Below are 19423 nucleotides of genomic sequence, written 5' to 3'. Positions count from 1 at the left end.
CTCTCTTTGTCTCACTCTATCTTGCTCTGCCACGCCCCCACAGTGCACTGCTTAAACAAATTAGTCTTGATCTCTGTGACTGCTCTGCAGAGTCGGACGTGTTGTGTGCAGGAGCCTCTGGGATATACTCCTTACAATGAAAAAGAAGAACAGGTTAATCAAATGGATGTGGTGGATTGTTGTTGTGTCAGCTTGCTTCTTGCTGGGCTTCATCATAGGTAAGATAAGAAAATAGAAACTCACAATGGACTTTGACTGGAGTTTAACAACAATTTAAAATCAAATAGTTGACCAGGACAAGTGTTTAAATGGAATTGAAGGCAACTGTTGAAATAACACAAGTAGATACACAACATAAGCAGATAAAATAACTTTTTTAGTGATTTTTTTTGTTCAATTACTCTCATAAAATATCAGATCTATTCAGTGCTGTTTAACTTGCATCTTGTGGTTGTGTGTGTGTGTGTGAGCTTTAGTTTGTCACTGCTCTGACACATTTCACGTCTGTCTGCTCACGGTAGGTTAGCACATACTATTTATAACCACAGCTCAATTTTAAATATAACTTCTAACATACTGGAAAGCATTTATGGAGATATTTGGCAAGGTATTGAAGATGTTTCTTACTGCTTGGACTGCTGTCCAACTGGCTGACTCTCTGTATTGTTTGTGCTATAGGCTGGTTTGCAAAGCCCACACCTCCAAACACTACAAACAACAGTGCTTCCAGCAAGTATCTGAGGGAGTTTCTGGATGAAATGCAGGCAGACAAGATCAGGGAGCACCTCAGGTAAAAAAAAACATCTCTAAACCTGTCCTGTTCATCAGTACAAGTAACCCAAAGCAAATGATGATATACAGAGATCTTCTTCCCAAAGGGTTTCAGCAGGGAAGAAAAACTATTTCAAATCTCATGTGGGAAAGGAAGAAAGATCAAGAGGACAGCTCGGAGACTGTCCGCCAACAGGCCAAACTTTTCACTTGCACAGCAACCAAATTCCTGACAGCCTGCCTGTAAAACTAATGACAATGACTTGCACCAGCTTTATCCTCTGAAACCTCACAAACACACCAGTGGGTTACAAATGAACAAAGTCCTACTGTGCAGCCAGACATTGTTCAAATCCTTAGAACTTCACTTGAATTCTAGTACAGACCCCACCGTGTCAAAAGCAGCAAAATGTAGTTAAAGCATTTAAGTAAATTTATTTGGCATTTATTGAAATGAAACCATGTGACAGATCACAATTTCGCATAGATCATCATCACATCGGAACTGTGACCCCGATTACACATTGCTTTTCGCAAGACGTCAGAAGCTAATATGTATTACAAGCTTGTTACGTTATGCACGGTACAATTTTCATCTTCAAAGCTAAAGTAAGTAAAACTAAAGTAAGTAAAACTGTCAAGAAAATGCATTGGAGGAGAAGTACAAAGCAACATAAAATGGAAACACTTGAGTGAAGTACAAGCATCTTGAAATTGTACCTAAGGACAGTATCAGGGTAAATGTACTTAGTTACTTTCCAATACTGGCTCCAAAGAAGAGCTGGAATGTACTGAAACACATGATGCTATCAGCCAATCTCGCCAACAATTCAAGCTGCTTAAGGAGAAATGTTATATTATTAAAAAAATCTCGAAATATTACAATAAATGCATGTTAAATAGCATGTTATTATGCTAAGCTAAAGTACTAAACATTTCATATTCACAAGCTCGCATACTAAATGTCAGTATCATCCATTTTTATTGTGTAAGATACTGTTAACCCTGTCACTGATGCTGACATCCTCTCCACAGGAAATTTACACAACTCCCCCACCTGGCTGGCACAGAGCAGAACCTGAGATACGCAGAGCAGATAAAGGAAGAGTGGCTGCAGTTTGGACTGGACTCAGTTGACATGGTGCCCTATGACGTCCTGTTGTCCTATCCCAACAAATCACAGCCAAATTACATCGCGATAGTCGATCAGCTTGGCAGTGAGGTACACTGCACATCCAGTCAAATGCACACATACACACATGAAAAGGATAAATACATGAAGAAGAAGAAGAAGAAGAAGAGCAAAACACACTTTTTGGCCACATATAATTTCATCATCTCTATAACATAGCTCTGGTGCAATCCTGTCATTATTGTTTGCTCCCTTCTATTATCGCATCAGGGTGGCAGTTTATGACACAGCTATCTGTTATATTATTGACCACTGCATGTCCTGTGTTCACATTGAGAAACAAATTTTAATTTTGGCCTGTGCTGTTGTTTATTGATTGTGCAGCCCATTTTACTCCCCCCACCCGTGTGATTAAAATTTCAAAGGGTATGATTTTCCCACGGAGTTGAACAATGACATTAATTCAGTGAAAACTCCGAACCATTTCTCAGTCTGTGTTGGGGAGATAAGAAAGTTGCTGCGTGCACTTGAGGATCACACAGAAACATTAAAAACACAGTCATCGCCTCTCCACTTTTCTGCTAGTCATCTCCACAAAGCTACAAGACAGCTCATTCAAGTCCAAGGTCCTTTTATAACCTTGTGAGATAAACCTCTGTAAGTAGAGATAATGATACAGCACAGAGGCAAACAAGAGAAAACAGACCAGCATTGACTGCATTGCTTTATTGCAGCATGCTGCCCAGATGCATTTAGGAACTTAATCATAATCTGTACACTTCGGCTGAGTAAAACAGTTCAGCTGATAGCCTTTCAGTGAGGTGATGGCCTGACACACTCGATGATCAGATCAGAAGTCACGCACGGGAAAAAGTCGAGCAGAATCAGCTGGTACCTACAAATAATCCACGGAATTCGTATTGTTTGTGTTTTCACTAACGTGTAATGTGAAAATTTCTGCACATTTATAGCGTGAGCCCTTATTTACAGTGGGCAGGGAAATACCCAGATGCTTCACTAACACCCTGTTAAAATACTCCAGTGCAAGTAAAAGCAATCCACTGAAAAGTATTTCAGTATAATCAGTAAAACATACTTAAAGTATCAAATGTAAAAGTACTCCATTAAAAAATAGTTCCTGTTACTGTAACAGCATTTATTTGTTGTAACTGGCTGATGTGCAGATAATTGCTAATTTTAGTTAAGCTAATTTTATTCTTTTTCTAAGAAGACTGTGAGAAATGCCCATCACGATTACCCAGAGCCTACAGTGACACCTTCATATTGTTTGCTTTGTCCAAAAATAGAGCAAATCAACAAAATGAAATAAAATAACTTTAAGTATTATATGCAACTTAATAGTCGCAAATTCTCATGAAGTAATAGTTTCAGTTCTAACCGAAATTCTCATGAAAACTACCTACTTTGTACATCACTTGACTGAAGGTACGCACATTCCACTGCTGCTTATTTCCTGGAGAGCTGACTGTGGATACACTACAAATTTCAAAGCATACAATGTAGAGAATAATCTCATTTGTATTTCATCTAACTTAGTCTGAGCTCATATTATTTTTTTTTCCATTACAGCTTTTTAAAACATCCTTGGCTGAACCAGTTCCAGAAGGTTATGAAGATATTTCTAACATTGTGCCTCCATACAGTGCCTTCTCTGCCAAAGGACAACCTGAGGTACACACCAACAACCTTATCATTATGACAAGAAGACAGCGATATTTAAACATTACCCACTCATATTCCCCATCTGTCTCAAAACACAAGCAGCTAAATGTCTCTTATTCTTCTTTCCCTCCAGGGGGATTTGGTGTATGTGAATTACGGTCGTACAGAAGACTTCTTCCAGTTACAGAGGGAGATGGGTATCAATGTTACTGGGAAGATTGTCATTGTCAGATATGGGAAAATATTCAGAGGCAACAAGGTATGAAAATCCTTAAGTCAAAACTCCACTTATTGAAGGGTTTCTGTCACTGGATATTGTAATTAAAAGGCCTGCACATCAGGTTAAATGTACAAGTGGATTCAATCTCAAAAGCTGATAAACACAGCAAAAATTGCAAGTGACCTTTGCTCATCTCCACCACATTTAGCTCTGCAGTAGTGGTTTGTAATGATCAATTCATTAAACTTAAAATATTTTCTCACAAACATCAAGTTTTTCATGCCATCAAAAGGATTTGCTGTCCTTTCCCCCTCTTGCTTCTACAGGTGAAGAACGCCATTTTGGCTGGAGCAAAGGGGATCATTATGTTCTCAGACCCAGCAGATTACTGTGCTGCTGGAGTCCAGGTAGATATTATGTGTGTGTGTGTGTGTGTGTGTGTGTGTGTGTAACAGCTATTGTGTGGATTCAAGTAAAGCATTTCTAAGTGTGTAAGTGTGCGTGCAGCCTTACCCTGATGGCTGGAACCTGCCCGGTGGAGGAGCTCAGAGAGGGAATGTCCTCAACTTGAATGGAGCAGGAGACCCACTCACACCAGGGTATCCAGCTAAAGGTGTGTAAGTTTGCGTGTTTGCACGTGTGTTACAGCCTGTGTGAGTGTAAACATGTGGGAGTTTATCTAACTGGAGTGCTGTCTCCTCTCTGACAGAATATATCTACAGATTCAGTCTTGAACATGGAGTGGGACTTCCCAAGATTCCCGTTCATCCAATTGGCTACCATGATGCGATTCACCTGCTGAAGTAAAAGTGCTATTTTAACAAGTCAACACCCTCACAATGTGTACACAATGCTAACTGATGATTAGGTAGCATTACCGCAGCTTAGCATGTTAGCATGCTAACATTTGGCAATTAAGACAAAACACAAAGTACAGCTAAAGAGAATGTCACTAGTTTTGAAGGTCCTAAAGCCAAATATGGGGCAAATTAGAAAAACAGACCTGATGATGGCACAAGATGAAAAGCCTTGGGATTACAAAGTCAGTCTGTGGGGTGGGGGCATGAATGTAATTGCAACATTTAATGGCAGTCCATCCAGATTCAAATTCAGTCTGCACCAACAGACTGCGCTTTCAGTCCTTAAAGCGTCACAATAATGTGGCTAAAAACTGCTTTGAATATTGAATATTGCATTTAGGGAAAGAAGCTAAAATTTTTACTGGGGTCCCTAAATAAATAGCTGTTTTGTATTATTAATAGAATGTAAATTATTTATCACTGGACAGGAACATGGGAGGACAGATTCCACCCAACAACTGGAAAGGAGCTCTGAATGTCTCCTACAGGATTGGTCCAGGCTTTACAGACGACTTCAAGAGCCAGTAAGTGCTCGTACTGAGCCTTTTTCTTTGTCCATCGTCAAAGTGATCACTTGTGTCCACTTCACCCCATAATAACATGATTCTCCCATATTTCTTCTTTTATTTACAATGAAACTCTTCCCTCTCCAGTCAATAGTCTGTCCTCTCCTACTTTACTGTTGGCTTCCCTCTGTGCTTTGTGTTTGAATTGCCCCTCCCCCTCTTTAGTTGCTTTAACAATTCTGTGGCAAGTAGCCAGCTGAAATACAATGGATTCTCTTGTCTGTGTGTGAGATACATATACACTCATCCAAGTTGCACAAATTAAGCATGTTGTATGTTACCCATAGACAACAGCAGTAACTGGGTCTTACTGTGCTTTTTAACAGTATGTTTTGGAGATTTCTGGAGCAAAACAACACAACAAACAACAACAACAGGAATCAACTGATGTTCTCTTACTCTGTCTTAAAGAACCTCTATTGACATTGCAGAAGGCTGGATCTTTAGTTCTCTGCCTTCCTCTTCTCTGTCTGTGTCATTGCATGAAATGCACACAGTGAATCTGTTTCTGAGGCTGCTGTGCATTATAAAAAACATTTTATTATTTTGTGAATGTTGTTGTTAGTCATTTCTTGTTAAACATAAATCTATTGATCTGCTTGTCCTCTGTCCATTCAATTATCTCTGTTTTCTTTCTTCCCTGTGTGTATTCATTAACCTGTCTGTCTCAGGAAGGTGCGTATGAACATCCACACTGACAATCGGGTGACCAGGATCTACAATGTCATTGGCAGGATAAAAGGAGCTCTGGAGCCAGGTAGAACAGTCCTCTGCTGCTCATGCGCTAATCTTTCATTAATGCTGTCAGCAACACAACCAACACATGCATATAACACAATTAATGCCAAAATGGACCCTATTACCGATATAAACGTAATGGCAAGCTAGGACAAGAGAGCACAAGTTGGTCTTTTGGTTAAAAAAAATGTTAAAAATCTATGCACCAAAAACATTTAGAAAATCAAAACCTTCAGTGCATCCACTGCAGCTTCGATCAAAGCTGTGAAGAAAAAACAGCGTATGGGTCTCACAGGTGTGGAGTGTGTGTGTGTGTGTGTAGACAGGTATGTGATTCTGGGAGGACACCGGGATGCCTGGGTGTTTGGAGGAATTGATCCCATGTCTGGTGCTGCAGTGGTCCATGAAACTGTGAGGAGTGCTGGCGGGCTGATCAGTAAAGGTATGTCCTCGCAAGTGTGTCACTGAGTGAATCGTGGTCTCAAGTATGTGTGTGTGTGTCTGTGTGTCTGTGAGTGAGTGAGATTTGTCTATGTCCACTCCAAGACACTGTCTTCTGTTCCCAGAATGTATGTTCTGGGCTGGCGTCCTTACAAAGACTCAAAGACGTGTGTGTGTTTGTGTAGGCTGGAGGCCGAGAAGGACTATAATATTTGCCAGTTGGGATGCAGAAGAGTTTGGACTGCTGGGGTCTACTGAATGGGCAGAGGTATACAAACACTAACCTATACGCCCTCACACACACTTGCACACTTGTGTGACCACACTTCACTCTTCTCAACAGGATAATGCCAAGCTGCTGCAGGAGAGAGCTGTGGCCTACATCAACGCAGACTCTGCCATTGAGGGTGAGTGTGTTTATTAACATCTGAAAATTCTCAATAAATCAGAGCCAGTGGCGAGGCTGAATTAGTTCTGTGTGTGTGTGTGAATATATCTGTTTGGATTCCAGGCATGTACACACTGCGAGTTGACTGCACTCCGTCGCTACACACTTTGGTGTACGACCTCACCAAGCGGGTAAGCGGGTTTACATACAAAAGGAACATCTGAAATAGATTTTAGTGAATTAACGTTGTCTTTCCTGCTTATGACATGCATTATTCCTTTCTTTCCCTCCCTGCCTTTATTTCGGCCTCATCTTTTTCTCTTGCTGTCCATGGGTGCATGTAGATAACCAGTCCAGAAGAAGGAGAAGAGGGAGTTTCTCTGTACGAGAGTTGGCATAAGAGAGACAACTGGACGAATGACCGTGATGCACCCAGGTACATTATCTCATAACCAGTTACTTGTTTGATTCAGAACAAAATCACAACAACGACAATAAAACACACGTGGGTCAAGTGAATGAATGAATCACTAAATCAGTCTGTCTTCCGCTCATGTACTGTAGGATCAGTAAACTCGGGTCAGGCAGTGATTTTGAGGCCTTTTTTATCCGTCTGGGAATTGCTGCAGGCAGAGCCAGATACACCAAGAACAAGGTGAGGAATGCTGCACATACAGAATCATCTGCACCAACATGACCTGTGGTGCTGTACTTTTCACATGAATGAACATGTAAGTTTTTGCCAAATGAGCTCACAGCGAAAGTGGAAATGTTATGCTCCATGTGAGTTTCAAAAAACAAAGCTTCACTTACATCAGTGTAGATGTTTTCATATGCAAGTATGTGGAGAATATGTTGGCTAGTTTCCAATGTTCCAACCACACTTTTTATCTTTCATACAGGTTTTGTCTCATGTGTTTTCAGCTTCAGACTGATATTTACAGTATAATAAAATGTTTTGCTTCCTGAGGGTCTAAATCACATATGTCAAACTGGTCCACAGGAGGGCCGGTGTAGCTGAGGTTTTTGTGCCAACCAACCAAGAGCACACCGTTTGACCAATCGGCTGTATGAAGACGGAGATCAGTTGATTAAATGAGTCAAGTCTGGTGCACTGCTACTTGGTTGGAAAGAAAACCTGCAGCCACACCGGCCCTCCTGTGGACCGGTTTGACATGCCTGGTCTAAATGGTCTAAGTCTCAGGAACTGTGTGTGTGTGTGTGTGTGTGTGCGTGTGTGTACATTCAGAAAACAGAGCGGTACAGCAGTTATCCAGTCTACCACAGTGTGTATGAAACCTTCGAGATAGTGGAGAAGTTTTACGACCCTTCATTCAAGAGGCTTCGGTCGGTGGCCCAGGTGAGAGGTGGGCTCATCTTCCTGTTGGCTGATTCAGAGGTCCTCCCTCTGGATGTCAACCAATATGCAGACTCACTGAGGAGGTACGCACAGAGCATCGCTCAGCTGGCACGGAAGCACCCAGAGGAGATGAAGATGTATGAGGTGTCGTTTGGTGAGTTTATTTTGGCCAGCGTGTACTCCGTGTGCTGCAACCGGATGACTTTTTTTCCCCCTCGAGAATGTCTCTGCGTTTAACATTGCGCTTGTGCGTTTTGTTTCTGTCTGTGTTTTCAGACTCTTTGTTTTCTGCTGTGGAGAACTTCACCATTGCAGCCAGGGACTTTCATGAGCGCCTGCAGACTCTCAACAGAGCAGAGTAGGAATGTGTTTAACATGTCATACATTTCAAGTAAGGTCTTGTCCAGTGTGTGTAATAGGAAATTTGTTTTTATGTGTGTGTGTGTTCATCAGTCTTCTGCAGGTACGCATCATGAATGATCAGCTCATGTATCTGGAAAGAGCCTTCATAGACCCACTGGGCTTACCTGGCAGACCCTTCTACAGGTTAGTCTCTCACACACACACACACGCACACACTTGCAACAAAGCCTCCATTTAGTTTGCATGCTTTTTCATCAACCAGTCAAGCACTTAAGTAACTTAACTTTGCTTTGTATTTGACTTTAAATTGTCAGTAAGATTTAAGTCAGCACTTGATTCAGTTAAGTTGTGAAATATTTTTTATTTGCACCCACAGTATATCAGTAGCTCTGCAATATTCTAATACAACTAATATTAGTTCACATATATACTGTATTTTCAAACTTGGAGGCACTGGCTCATATATGTGTGATACCTTACAACAGCAGCTCCAAACCTTTGTGAGCCTATTTAACAAATACCACACAAAAAATACTGTAATACCTGCAGTACATTCCTTAACTCGACGCTCCCTTTCGTCTGTTTCAGGCATGTGATTTTTGCCCCCAGCAGCCACAATAAATATGCAGGGGAGTCTTTCCCTGGGATCTATGATGCATTGTTTGACATTGAGAACTCAGCTGACCCAGAGAAGGCCTGGGAGGAAGTCAAGCGTCAAATCAGCATTGCAGCCTTCACCGTTCATGCTGCTGCCATGACCCTAACACCACCTGCATGAAGCACACTGAAACAGTCTGAAGCCACGTAACTTATCTCGTTATAACACCAGAATGTGAAGAGAAGGAACACGCGATCTGCAACATGCACAAAAATGGATGATCTCCGTTATCTGCACCAGCCACTCTCCAGGAATGTCCAGAGCTCATCAATGTGTTGTGTTTTGTTATGTTGTGGCAGAAAAGAAATAATTTATGTTTTTTAATGTTTTCTTTTTGTATGAGTTTTGTAATGATAGTCTCTGGCCACAACCTGGCCAAATAAAATCAATCCACCTTTACATGTGAGCAGAAAGCAACTGATATTTTGCCCTTATGTATGTGACAGATGCAGCACTTTTTACATGCAAGACACAAGTCCTCAACAAGACACACGTTGCTTTATCACACACCAAAAAGTACAACAAAATTTAATGATAAACCTGAATTAAACCAGACTTCTGGGAATATTTTTAATCTTTGAAATGTTTGTGTAGGTTGTGAAAGATGTGACGCACAAGCACATCAGTCATCATGAGGCAAATCTGAGGAACAGTTACCTGGGTGTAAGTCAAGAGGTGATAGAAAGGTTATGGCAAAGTTATTTCAAAATAAGTGAAAATTACTTAAGGCGGCTATATGAAATTTGTTTTGCAGTTAGAAATTAAATCAAGTGACAGATCAGACAGTAAGAAGCTAACCACTGTGACTTATGGGATGGAAAAGCTAGACTGTAAAGGCAGTAAGATAACATGATACACTGTTGAGAAATATCCTACAGAAATATAAATTTCAGTGTTTACGATAACTTAAGAGATGTAAGAATAAGCACTGAAAATTCAAATATTCTCTGGTCCTTCTATGATGGGGTATGAAGGTTAGTGTTTGTTTTTCACTTGTCTTTACCTCCACAACAAATGTCTAACGTGCAGTTTCAGTTAATCTTAACATATAAAAAGCCTGCATTGTCAGCCTCTAACATCTATCAGTTATACATAATCCACTGTGCACATACATGAAATCTGGTGTCTGAGCACTGGGCTTCTTCATTTATTTTTGCTGATTTTCAGATTTCAGGATTTTTATTTTATTTACTGGTTTTCAAAGAGAGGCAAATAAGGTACAGGAATGAAAGAGCTGGGTTTGACATCCACACAGCTGCTACGGTGGGTTTTTAATACTACCAAAAGAGGGCGCCAGAGCTGTAACATTTATAGAACTGTTTTGTCATTACAGTAAAACAAGATGCTCACTTTCCTCCCATAAACTGGTCTTCTTTTTCAATCTCTTTATCTTCTACAAACACAACAAGGATGCTCAACTGAAAAAAGATATGCAGTACAGTTATATGGACAGGTGAGGGAGTGTCTGTGAGAGTGAGAGAGCATGTGCGAGGCAGCACATGAATACTTGTTATAGTGATAGAAGAGTGTGAGTATACTGTCTGTGAGCCTTTATTGTGGAGCTGCACACATGAGCTCTAAGAAGCCGTCCTTGGCTCATGAGCAGATGATGACCTCAAGTGTAAAATGACTTAATAAGTGAGAACTTGGACTGGACACAATTTGGACTGTTTTTTTGAATTTTTATTTTCAATGTGCATAACTTGCATGTTCCAAATATTACTTACATCTTAAATGACTAAAGAAACATTTCTCGATGTCAGGCTTCCAAATAACAACAACATCAAACAACCAGAAACAACAACAGTTAGTTGCTGTTTGACTGTTATGTTGGCTGTTATGACCTGTCCTTCCAAGGTCATAAACAGCAACTAAGTGCAATATGGGTTGATTTTTCCTGAACATTAAGTGGGAGAAAACAACACAAAGGCAAACCAAAACACTAACACACACTACATAGACAAAAGTATCCAGACACACCTATTTATGAGGCGTTTTTCCAGTGGTTGGGTGAGGAAATTTGAACGCTTTAACATCGAACACTCCATCGAACTCCGACGGGATGAACTCGAAAGGAGATTGCAAGCCAGAACTTTTCGTCCTACATTAGTGTCTGACCTCATCATTGCTCTACTGCAACAACGAGCAAAAACAAGCAACATGATTTAAAGCCGGACCTACTTATAAATATACCTTTCACCTTTAACATTAATTTTCACACAGATGCCTTTTCTAAACTTTTATTTCACAGAAAAACTGGCATCTTGCCTAAACCCACATAAGATGTGGCAAGTGTTGATGTATCTGTTGGACTGACAGTAGTGTGTGTGTGTGTGTGTGTTTCAGTGAGACACCCTACAGGCACTACACCAAACACAATCAGCCAGTTTTGCAATAACAAAACCTTAAATTGAAAGGCAGGACTGATGATTACCAGATGTTCAGCTTCCATCTCAACTTCAGCCTTGAGAACCTTCTGGGCCCTCGTATATGATCCCATACACACTTAATGAAACAGAGTCAGATAACTGATTATCATAACACGAAAACTAAAAATGAGAGGTCAGAATGCAAAAACCATCTATCACTTCCAATAAACTGCAATGTGAGTGCTCATCTTTATGGCCTTGCACGTTGCTGCTTCTCATTCTAAATAGCAGTGAAGTGGTGTGTGTTTTATGGCTTCACTTGCACATATTTGAATAGGCGTATCTGTTCCATACTGTAAAACAGTGCAAGGTCTACACTGAAATTTTACTATGAAATTCAGTCCTATCACATCTTCTGATCTTTGCTGCTTAGTTTACATTTCACAAATCTCTGTACAGTTCATTTCCACCTCCATTACTCCGGTGTACTTTGTTGAGAATATTAAAAAAAAAAATCCACACATTTAACACAAGATGACAACTGAATTAAGTAAACCCATTAAGTGCACATCTTAAGACATCGTAGACACGATTTAGTATTGCATAAACTCCAATGTACTGGAACACAAAAAATCCATTTTATTTCATCAGGCAAAACAAACATGAAGGTATAAACTGATTTATTCTTATTAATCTGAAAGCAGATTTTCATGACTCAGTCTAAACTCTCCACTCACTCATCTTCCTGGGTCATTTCTCTGAGGCACTCCTTCAGGTTTTCCACTCGGTCTCTATTGTTTTCTTGAGCAGCCCGTATCGTCTGCTCCAGCAGCTGCTGCGCCTCGTCCAGTCCACTCACCTTTGGCGAGTTGTGGCGATAAAGATACCCGCTCAGCTGATTGTCGTGGCAGTCCGAGGAAAGCATGCCGCACAAAAAGCGCAGGAACATGTCATAGTGGCCCAGCGGGGAGGTGAGGGTTCGCTCCACGGCACAGTGGACCAGGCCTGCTGCTGATTTGGTCTGATCTTTGGATGCGAAGATCTTGGGTTTGTGCAAGCCCCCGGAGGACAGAACATTCTTCAACTCTGAGCGAAACATTGTGAAAACGTACAGAGCGGCCATGAACTCCTGAAGGAAAGAAAACACAAGGTGGATTTTAGATTGTGGTGGCCAGGCGGACTGAAGGCATGCATCTCTGTTAGGGAGATTTCTGCATACAGCAGCACGGTTAGTAAAGGCCCAGAGAAGTTTTAATCTATTAAAGGTGGGGTGGGGTGGGGTGAGTGGAGCATAGATGATTCTTGAATTATTCCCAGTTGTGGGTATTTGTTGTTGTCGTTGTTTGACTGTTCTGTTATCTCTTGGCATGTGTAACATTTAAAAAAGACTAGCGACTAGCTAAACATATTATGTACCTATTACATAAAAGCTCTTTTGACGTCATGGTACAAAGGTCCATATTTGGATCTCAGGAGGCAAAAACATTCCCTTCCCAAAAGGTGATAGTGGCTGAGATCTCTTCATCTCTCTCGTCTTTCTCCTCAACATGAGTGAGGATGGTGTAGGCGGAGGGTCTGTACCGCTCCATATTTACTAAGCAGTGTCCAAGTTTCTAATTAAATCTGAATGGTTTCTCATTAAACCCCTCTCAAAACTTTACCCTGTCCACATATTCTGTTTCACTCAGAAATGCAACACAAGTGAAGCTAAAGACGGAGTTAAGAACTTGGGGTTCAAAGTCAGCTCATGTCAGAGGAGGGGTGTGTTTCACATGTCTCACATTTCAATCAGGCAAAAACAAAGAAAGAAATAGACAAACACAGCTCTGATAACTGACACCCAGCACAACAGCGTTTTTCCTAACACACTGCCTCCTCATTGGGAACAACTGAAAAAAAGACACTCAAGACAAGATTCCACAAGTCCAACCTCTGTGTGTTTTTATTTCCAAAACCAAATCTCTCTAAGTTGGAACCTGGACCACGACTGGCTTCCAAAATAGGTGTGATGTCACAAAATTATGCTCTACACATTAAACTCAGATGTAAAGAGGGCACAGATTAACATTCACTGTGTTTAGCAGAAAAATGTTTTACCTGAAACGTATAGTGTATAAAGCAGAATGTCCTGCTCCCATCTGGGGCTGCAGTGGGGAGCTCGGTGCACAGGCCGGAGAACACCGTCACCTCTCTCAGCTTCAGACCACACTCCTTCATGTCCCCTTCAGAGAACACACTGGTATTCCTCTCCAGCATCTTAAAGGCCATCTTCCCCATCATTGTCAGCAGCTGCTTGTCATCATTCGACCATTTCTTTGTGGAAAGAGGACAGCAAAGTGAGAAATTCTGACACTGAAGTGAAACTATAATATTAGCTTTTCGTGACAAATTTTTTTCTAATTTTGAACATTTAAGTGCGTTAATCTAAAAAAACAAAGAAAATATAAGCCTCATAAAGGTCAATTGTGCCAAATTGAATCCGATGGTACAGGCATTCATGATGTTAGATCCCGCAAATTAAAATTTAAATTATGGGTAAATATTATGATTAAATATTTTTTCATAAAAAAAAAAAATAATTCAATTCATGTACCAAATAAAAAAAAGAAAAAGAATGACAGGTCATGAAAGGACCAATAGCATTTTAGAGACTTATTACAGTAGTTTTTACAAATGAACGGCTACAGTAAATTAAGTCACTAGTAACTGAGATAATTTTAAAGACAAGAAAAACACACATTACCAGCTCGTTCTCATCCTTTCCGCAGTAGAATTGAAGTCTGCGATTGGTCTGGATAATCAAAATGCTGACGTAGAACGGTGTCAGCCTGGGGGGGTGCACTCCATAGCCCTGATAACGATAGCAGCGCTCAAACACTGTGGCAACCATCCAGCAGACAAAGGGCTGGCGAGCGAGTATATTGAGTGAGGGAAGGCGCTTATAATGTGCCACGATCTTCGCTGCTAACTCTGCGTTGCTATGGCGTTTGGTTAGGTAGTCGTCTTTCATCTCATCACTGCAGATAACAGGGAATATAAAGATATAATTGGACTGAAACAGGTTAAAATGAACTGAATTCAATCCAAAAACAGTAAGACATACAAAAAAACTAGACAAACAGACAGACAGTGCATCTACACACACCTGAAGCCCTGTATTTCTGTGACAACGTCTATGAAGCCAGATGGTATTTGTGAGACAGCCGCCCGTCTCCCCAGGATCCAGATGCGGGCACCACGAAGCACAGTGCCTCGGATGATATTCACAATTAGGACATCAGGATGTGCTTGCGTGTAATTGTCATTTATTACTGGAGCATTCTGGACAGAAACAAGGAAAAAAAGACAGATCAGTTTTTGGTCATCATTTGTTAGACCTGCCTACTACTGATATGAGAGAATGCCAGGACTGTCCTCTTTAGTGGACAGGGAGAGTGGAAAAATTACTGTGAAGAACCTAAAAATATCTTTTTCTTACAATTTAATATTCATCATCGTGATGTGTTTAGTGTTTGTTGATTCTCAATAACACAGATGTCAGATGTGCAGATGATATACCTCCCAGTCTAGAGGAGCTTGGTAACAGTCAAATGAGTCCATTATGATGAGAAATTTGCAGTCCTCTTCCTCCAGGTACTTCATGCCTTTGCACTCAGAATGATAATATTCTATCACTTCCATGATGGACATCTTCTGTGAACCAAGATGTTCTTTGTTTCGCAGAGACCAGAAGGTTCGGAATGAAAGTGTGATGACAAATTGCAGATCCTGAGCAAAAACAAACAGGAAAATGGTGTTAGTCACATAGTTTCATCTATGTTATGGTTCACATTTTACTTTAAATTTTCTGCTGAAAAATTACTGAAATAGAAGAAAATATATTTCAACCTTTAAATACATGTTTAGTAGTAATGGCAAAATGTCGCCCATACTGTTCATATCAACCATGTACCTAATTAATTCTGGGTTCCATATTAATCTTTGTTAGATCAACACAGGCTATCCGAGAGTCAAATCCACTGTTGTTCTATTTGCTGCCTCTACAATGGCTGTGTAATGAATCAGTTTTTTGGCTGCTTAGAGGCCGAAGTTAACAACTCGCGTTGTAAACTGGCTAATATGTTACCAAGAGGTGACTATTTACTTGCAGTACAAAATTCTCCTCTTTAGCTCCATTTTGGTCTCCGCCCACTCCTGAGAAATATACAGCATCTCGCTGTATATTTTTATTTGTTAGGCATTCTGTTAAGTTCAGTAACTGTTTCTGCCGTTTGGGGCTGGGCAGGTAGTAATCTGCTGGTTTAAAAAAGCTTTTGCACAGAACATTTGGTTTTTGTTGACTCACCCTATTGGCACGCAGTTCGGCCCAATCCAGGCAGAATTTCCCCACACAGACAGACATGCCAATTCCTGGAAGCCCAGTGGTCAGTACCGTCCTCACCGGCTGGCCGTCATCCTTCTGCAGTCGGAACAGATTGTTCAGGCCAACAAAGGTGTCCGCACTGGGGAGTTGAAGAGGTGACGGAGGGTGGGCTCGGAGCTCGTGGGATGGGTCGACTCCTCCATAACCACAGGTGGAAATTTGAGGCTCTACATAGATGTTGTCTAGAAGATTATGCCTTCCAGCTCGAACGACCCCCTCACGGATGACCTCGTGTTTTCTGATCACATACTGCTTCAGATAGTACCGGATCAACGCTAATGATGGAGAAAGTATATATAATTGTATATAAAAATAATTTGTATGGCGACTTTGAGTAATTTGAGAAACATAGACACAACATTTTTTGTTAGACACAACCTTTTCACCAGTATTAACCAGTACGCTGGGATAAAACCAGTGTTCACTTACCTCTTTTGCACTGTTTCCGTAGTTCGTCTGCCTCTGGTTTCTTGTTTACATTTTCTAGGGTACTTATTGTATGCAACAGAGAACGATCCTGACCTGCAGAACAGAACAAAAAAAAAAATAGTAAGGGATCACTAAGGGCTATATTCATATCACAGCTCAGTTCCACTCTTTTTTTTATAATGTTCGAGTTCACAAGGAATTCACATCAGAAGTCAAAATTTGCTTCTCTGAACATGAGTTCTATTTGTACCATTTAGACTGTATGTACTATAGCTAAGTTGTCTTACCAAGGATCTCCAAGATCCTGTCCACAAAATCAAGAATGTCTCCCTCCATCACCTGTTGCAGGGTTATCTCAGATTCCCATTGGTAAAACCACATCTTAAATTTGAATAGCTCTTCCTTGGTGAGGCCTGACACGATATCCTGAATACTCTGCAGACAGAGTGAAAGGCATAAGTTAAAGATCGTCCTGCAAAGAGGATGTAGGCATAGTAAGAGGTAGTAAATACATTTTTATCATTGATTTTAAAATATGAGGAAATTTTCAAAACAACATATTTAAATTAGCAAAACACACCTTGTTAACTTTTAAAGACATTTTATAATTTAATAAATAAGGAAGTCTTTACAGTTTTAACAGAGTTAGGCATGCGCTGGAAAAAAACAGACTACGGTACTATTGGGATGTAGAACAACCAGCTTTATTATCATCAGTTTAAAAAACAAAGTCCTCATATCAAAAGAACAACTTCCATGATGAAAAAGATTAAGCATTGCAAACCAATTGTGATGCACCAACCCTGAATATATGGCCCAGGTCCAGTTCTGGGTGCAGTCTTCCTGGCTGGCCATTCTCATCGATGTGCATCATCTCATCCATTTCAACAGGCTCAGGTGGTTCTGGGGAATGAGTTATCAAAACTTCATTCATATCATCCACATCTTCTTCTGGACAATCCTCTAAATCAGATGACCTGAGAGACAACAGAAACGCTGAGGCTAAGTGCACTGCAAATACAATCCAAGTAAAACCATGACATTCGTGGCATTTTAACTCATGTCAAACAAAAATTGCAGGTCATCATATTGAATAAGACACAAAGACTGCTGAGACAGAGTGAGAGAGAGATTGTGTGGTGTGTCCTCCACCTGGTGTCAATGACAAAAGCATCCGGTGGTTTGGTCTGCTGTGTGGTCATGGTGTAATGTGTCTCTGGAGAGTCTGAGCGAACCATCTGCAACCTGGCAAAGAATGAGGGACAACATCCACCTGGTAAGACCTAGTTAACCTCTTAGCAACCTTGAACTTCAAAATAAAGTGGAAATTTCAAACTATTGTTTTTAGGAAAATGAATGTATAATGCTGGCATTTATGAGCTGATCCTCCCAAACATGTTAGCTGAATCTAACATGTCTGATTGTGATGTGTGATGTTCTGGGTTAGGTGTTACACAGCCCAGAAGGAAAGAAATCAAACTTTTGCATTGGAATTTTGCAAAAAGGTTGTCACTGCTCCCAAGAGCCCAGAAAGGAGTAACAAACTTGGGAGCAATGAAGAATACCAAGCCCAAGACCAGCTAAGGTGCACTATTAAACTGGTCAAGGTATAGATCACAGCAGAGTTGGCAGTGATGTGAATGTTTATGCAGTCTGGTGTTAAAACTGCCAAAACACACAGACACATTTGGAAAATGCTTAACTATCACACCAAGACAGTACCCAGTCTCCTCGTGAGCAGTCAATTCAGTTTGTACCACTGGAAACAAAGAGCAGGCCATGACTGCCACTTCGTTTTCATCCGCCTCCTCCTCATTCTCATCCACTTCATCGCTATCACTCCTCATGGAGCCATAGCTGGAGGGAGGCCTCATCCGCTTCTTCTTCTTCTCCTCATCATCATCCTCTTCCTCCTCATTTACTCGCATGAAAAAGCTGAGATTGATGAAAAGAAGGTATTGGTATGTAAGTAGCTGGTTTTAAATTAGTCTAATAGGTAATGAGCAACAATATTTTACTTGGTTGCATGTCAAAAAATTTAGATGAACAAGCTGATGTGTCAGGTAAATAATCAAATACTGGCCAACATGTGAAATCCAAGAGAGACAGTTAAACTGGCCGTAAACTCTTAGCGTATATGTGATAAAAGACTATAAATACGGTAATATCCCCTCATGAGCAGTTAATAAACGATAAAGCTCACCAATACATAGTTACATAAATTTACAACCAACTCAATTAAATTTCAAAAGTGACTGAACATGGCATTAAACCGTGTAACAAAACCTACCCTTCAACTTCAGCGTCCGGGTCCATGTCTAGCAGAAATAGACTCACACACCACAGCTGTACAAGAGCCCAAAGTATCTATCGCATTAATATTACATCGAAAAATTGACGTCACCGTGCTAACGCTACGGGAATTAATAGTTAATGCTATCCAGCGAACAGTAAATACAAATTAAAAGCTAAAAAGTATCAGGCCGTCGCCATTTTGACGACATCTAACTTTCGGTTTCGACTTTGTTCATATTTTGCAACAACCGTACAACTTCCGGAAGACTCCCTTTCAGTATAAAGAAAGAAAGTGCATTGTCACACAAGTGGCACACTGTACAGTTTTGAAAAATTAAATCCGGCCTACTTTGAGAGCTCTGCATTTTATTTCTTCTTACACAACTACGGATTAGACGACAGCATGGTAAAAATAGGTCAGGTATGTAGGCAGGTAAAATATGCTTTAAATGCACATACTTACATATGGCAACATCCTAACTACCGTTGGCGTTGTCACCTATATTGAATACTAAGCCCAGAATTTCAATTATTAATTGATGGCACCACCACAGACAACCTGTTCATTTACTATGCATAATGATCAAACGGACATATTTAAAAACTCAAGGGAAAAGAAAGCCTAAATATTCTTTTATTCTGAAGGCTTGACGCGCAAACCGGAAAACTACGCGCTTGTTACCGGCAATGACCAACGCGCAATGAAAGAGGGCAACGCAGGAGGTGA

The 19423-nt window shown here is 40.6% G+C and overlaps 3 protein-coding genes across 4 annotated transcripts in view; 1 reads left to right on the top strand and 2 right to left on the bottom strand.

The window, feature by feature from the left end:
• Positions 1–4403, bottom strand: part of LOC124059053 (NADPH oxidase 4) — a 30868-nt gene extending 26465 nt beyond the window's left edge. Inside the window, exon 1 of the mRNA XM_046388797.1 lies at positions 4320–4403. The gene's annotated coding sequence lies outside the window, so the exon portion shown is untranslated. The remainder of the gene's footprint in view (positions 1–4319) is intronic.
• Positions 63–9579, top strand: naalad2 (N-acetylated alpha-linked acidic dipeptidase 2). The gene is made up of 20 exons (XM_046388790.1): positions 63–218; positions 679–790; positions 1807–1993; positions 3494–3595; positions 3720–3845; positions 4133–4213; positions 4314–4419; positions 4516–4609; positions 5095–5190; positions 5904–5989; positions 6293–6412; positions 6597–6679; positions 6755–6818; positions 6923–6990; positions 7144–7235; positions 7364–7454; positions 8049–8313; positions 8436–8517; positions 8613–8705; positions 9111–9579. Exons 1-20 carry the CDS (start codon positions 137–139, stop codon positions 9298–9300), a joined length of 2220 nt encoding a protein of 739 aa, XP_046244746.1. The 5' UTR covers positions 63–136; the 3' UTR covers positions 9301–9579.
• A 1279-nt stretch (positions 9580–10858) lies between these two features.
• nlrc3l (NLR family, CARD domain containing 3-like) lies at positions 10859–18945 on the bottom strand. 2 transcript variants are annotated; one of them, XM_046388789.1, is made up of 13 exons: positions 18692–18945; positions 18124–18336; positions 17554–17646; positions 17204–17378; positions 16689–16836; positions 16402–16494; positions 15895–16247; positions 15108–15317; positions 14695–14870; positions 14293–14566; positions 13647–13862; positions 12255–12678; positions 10859–12155 (listed from the first exon to the last, which is right to left on the bottom strand). In XM_046388789.1, exons 1-12 carry the CDS (start codon positions 18715–18717, stop codon positions 12283–12285), a joined length of 2373 nt encoding a protein of 790 aa, XP_046244745.1. In that variant the 5' UTR covers positions 18718–18945; the 3' UTR covers positions 10859–12155; positions 12255–12282. The 2 variants fall into 2 exon arrangements, with proteins under 2 accessions (XP_046244745.1, XP_046244743.1); XM_046388787.1 differs by lacking the exon at positions 10859–12155 and having other exon boundaries at positions 12166–12678.
• Positions 18946–19423: the final 478 nt, after the last annotated feature.

Source organism: Scatophagus argus, chromosome 5, assembly GCF_020382885.2.
Source record: "Scatophagus argus isolate fScaArg1 chromosome 5, fScaArg1.pri, whole genome shotgun sequence".
Lineage (NCBI taxonomy): Eukaryota > Metazoa > Chordata > Actinopteri > Scatophagidae > Scatophagus > Scatophagus argus.
This window is presented reverse-complemented; position numbering and strand designations above follow the sequence as displayed.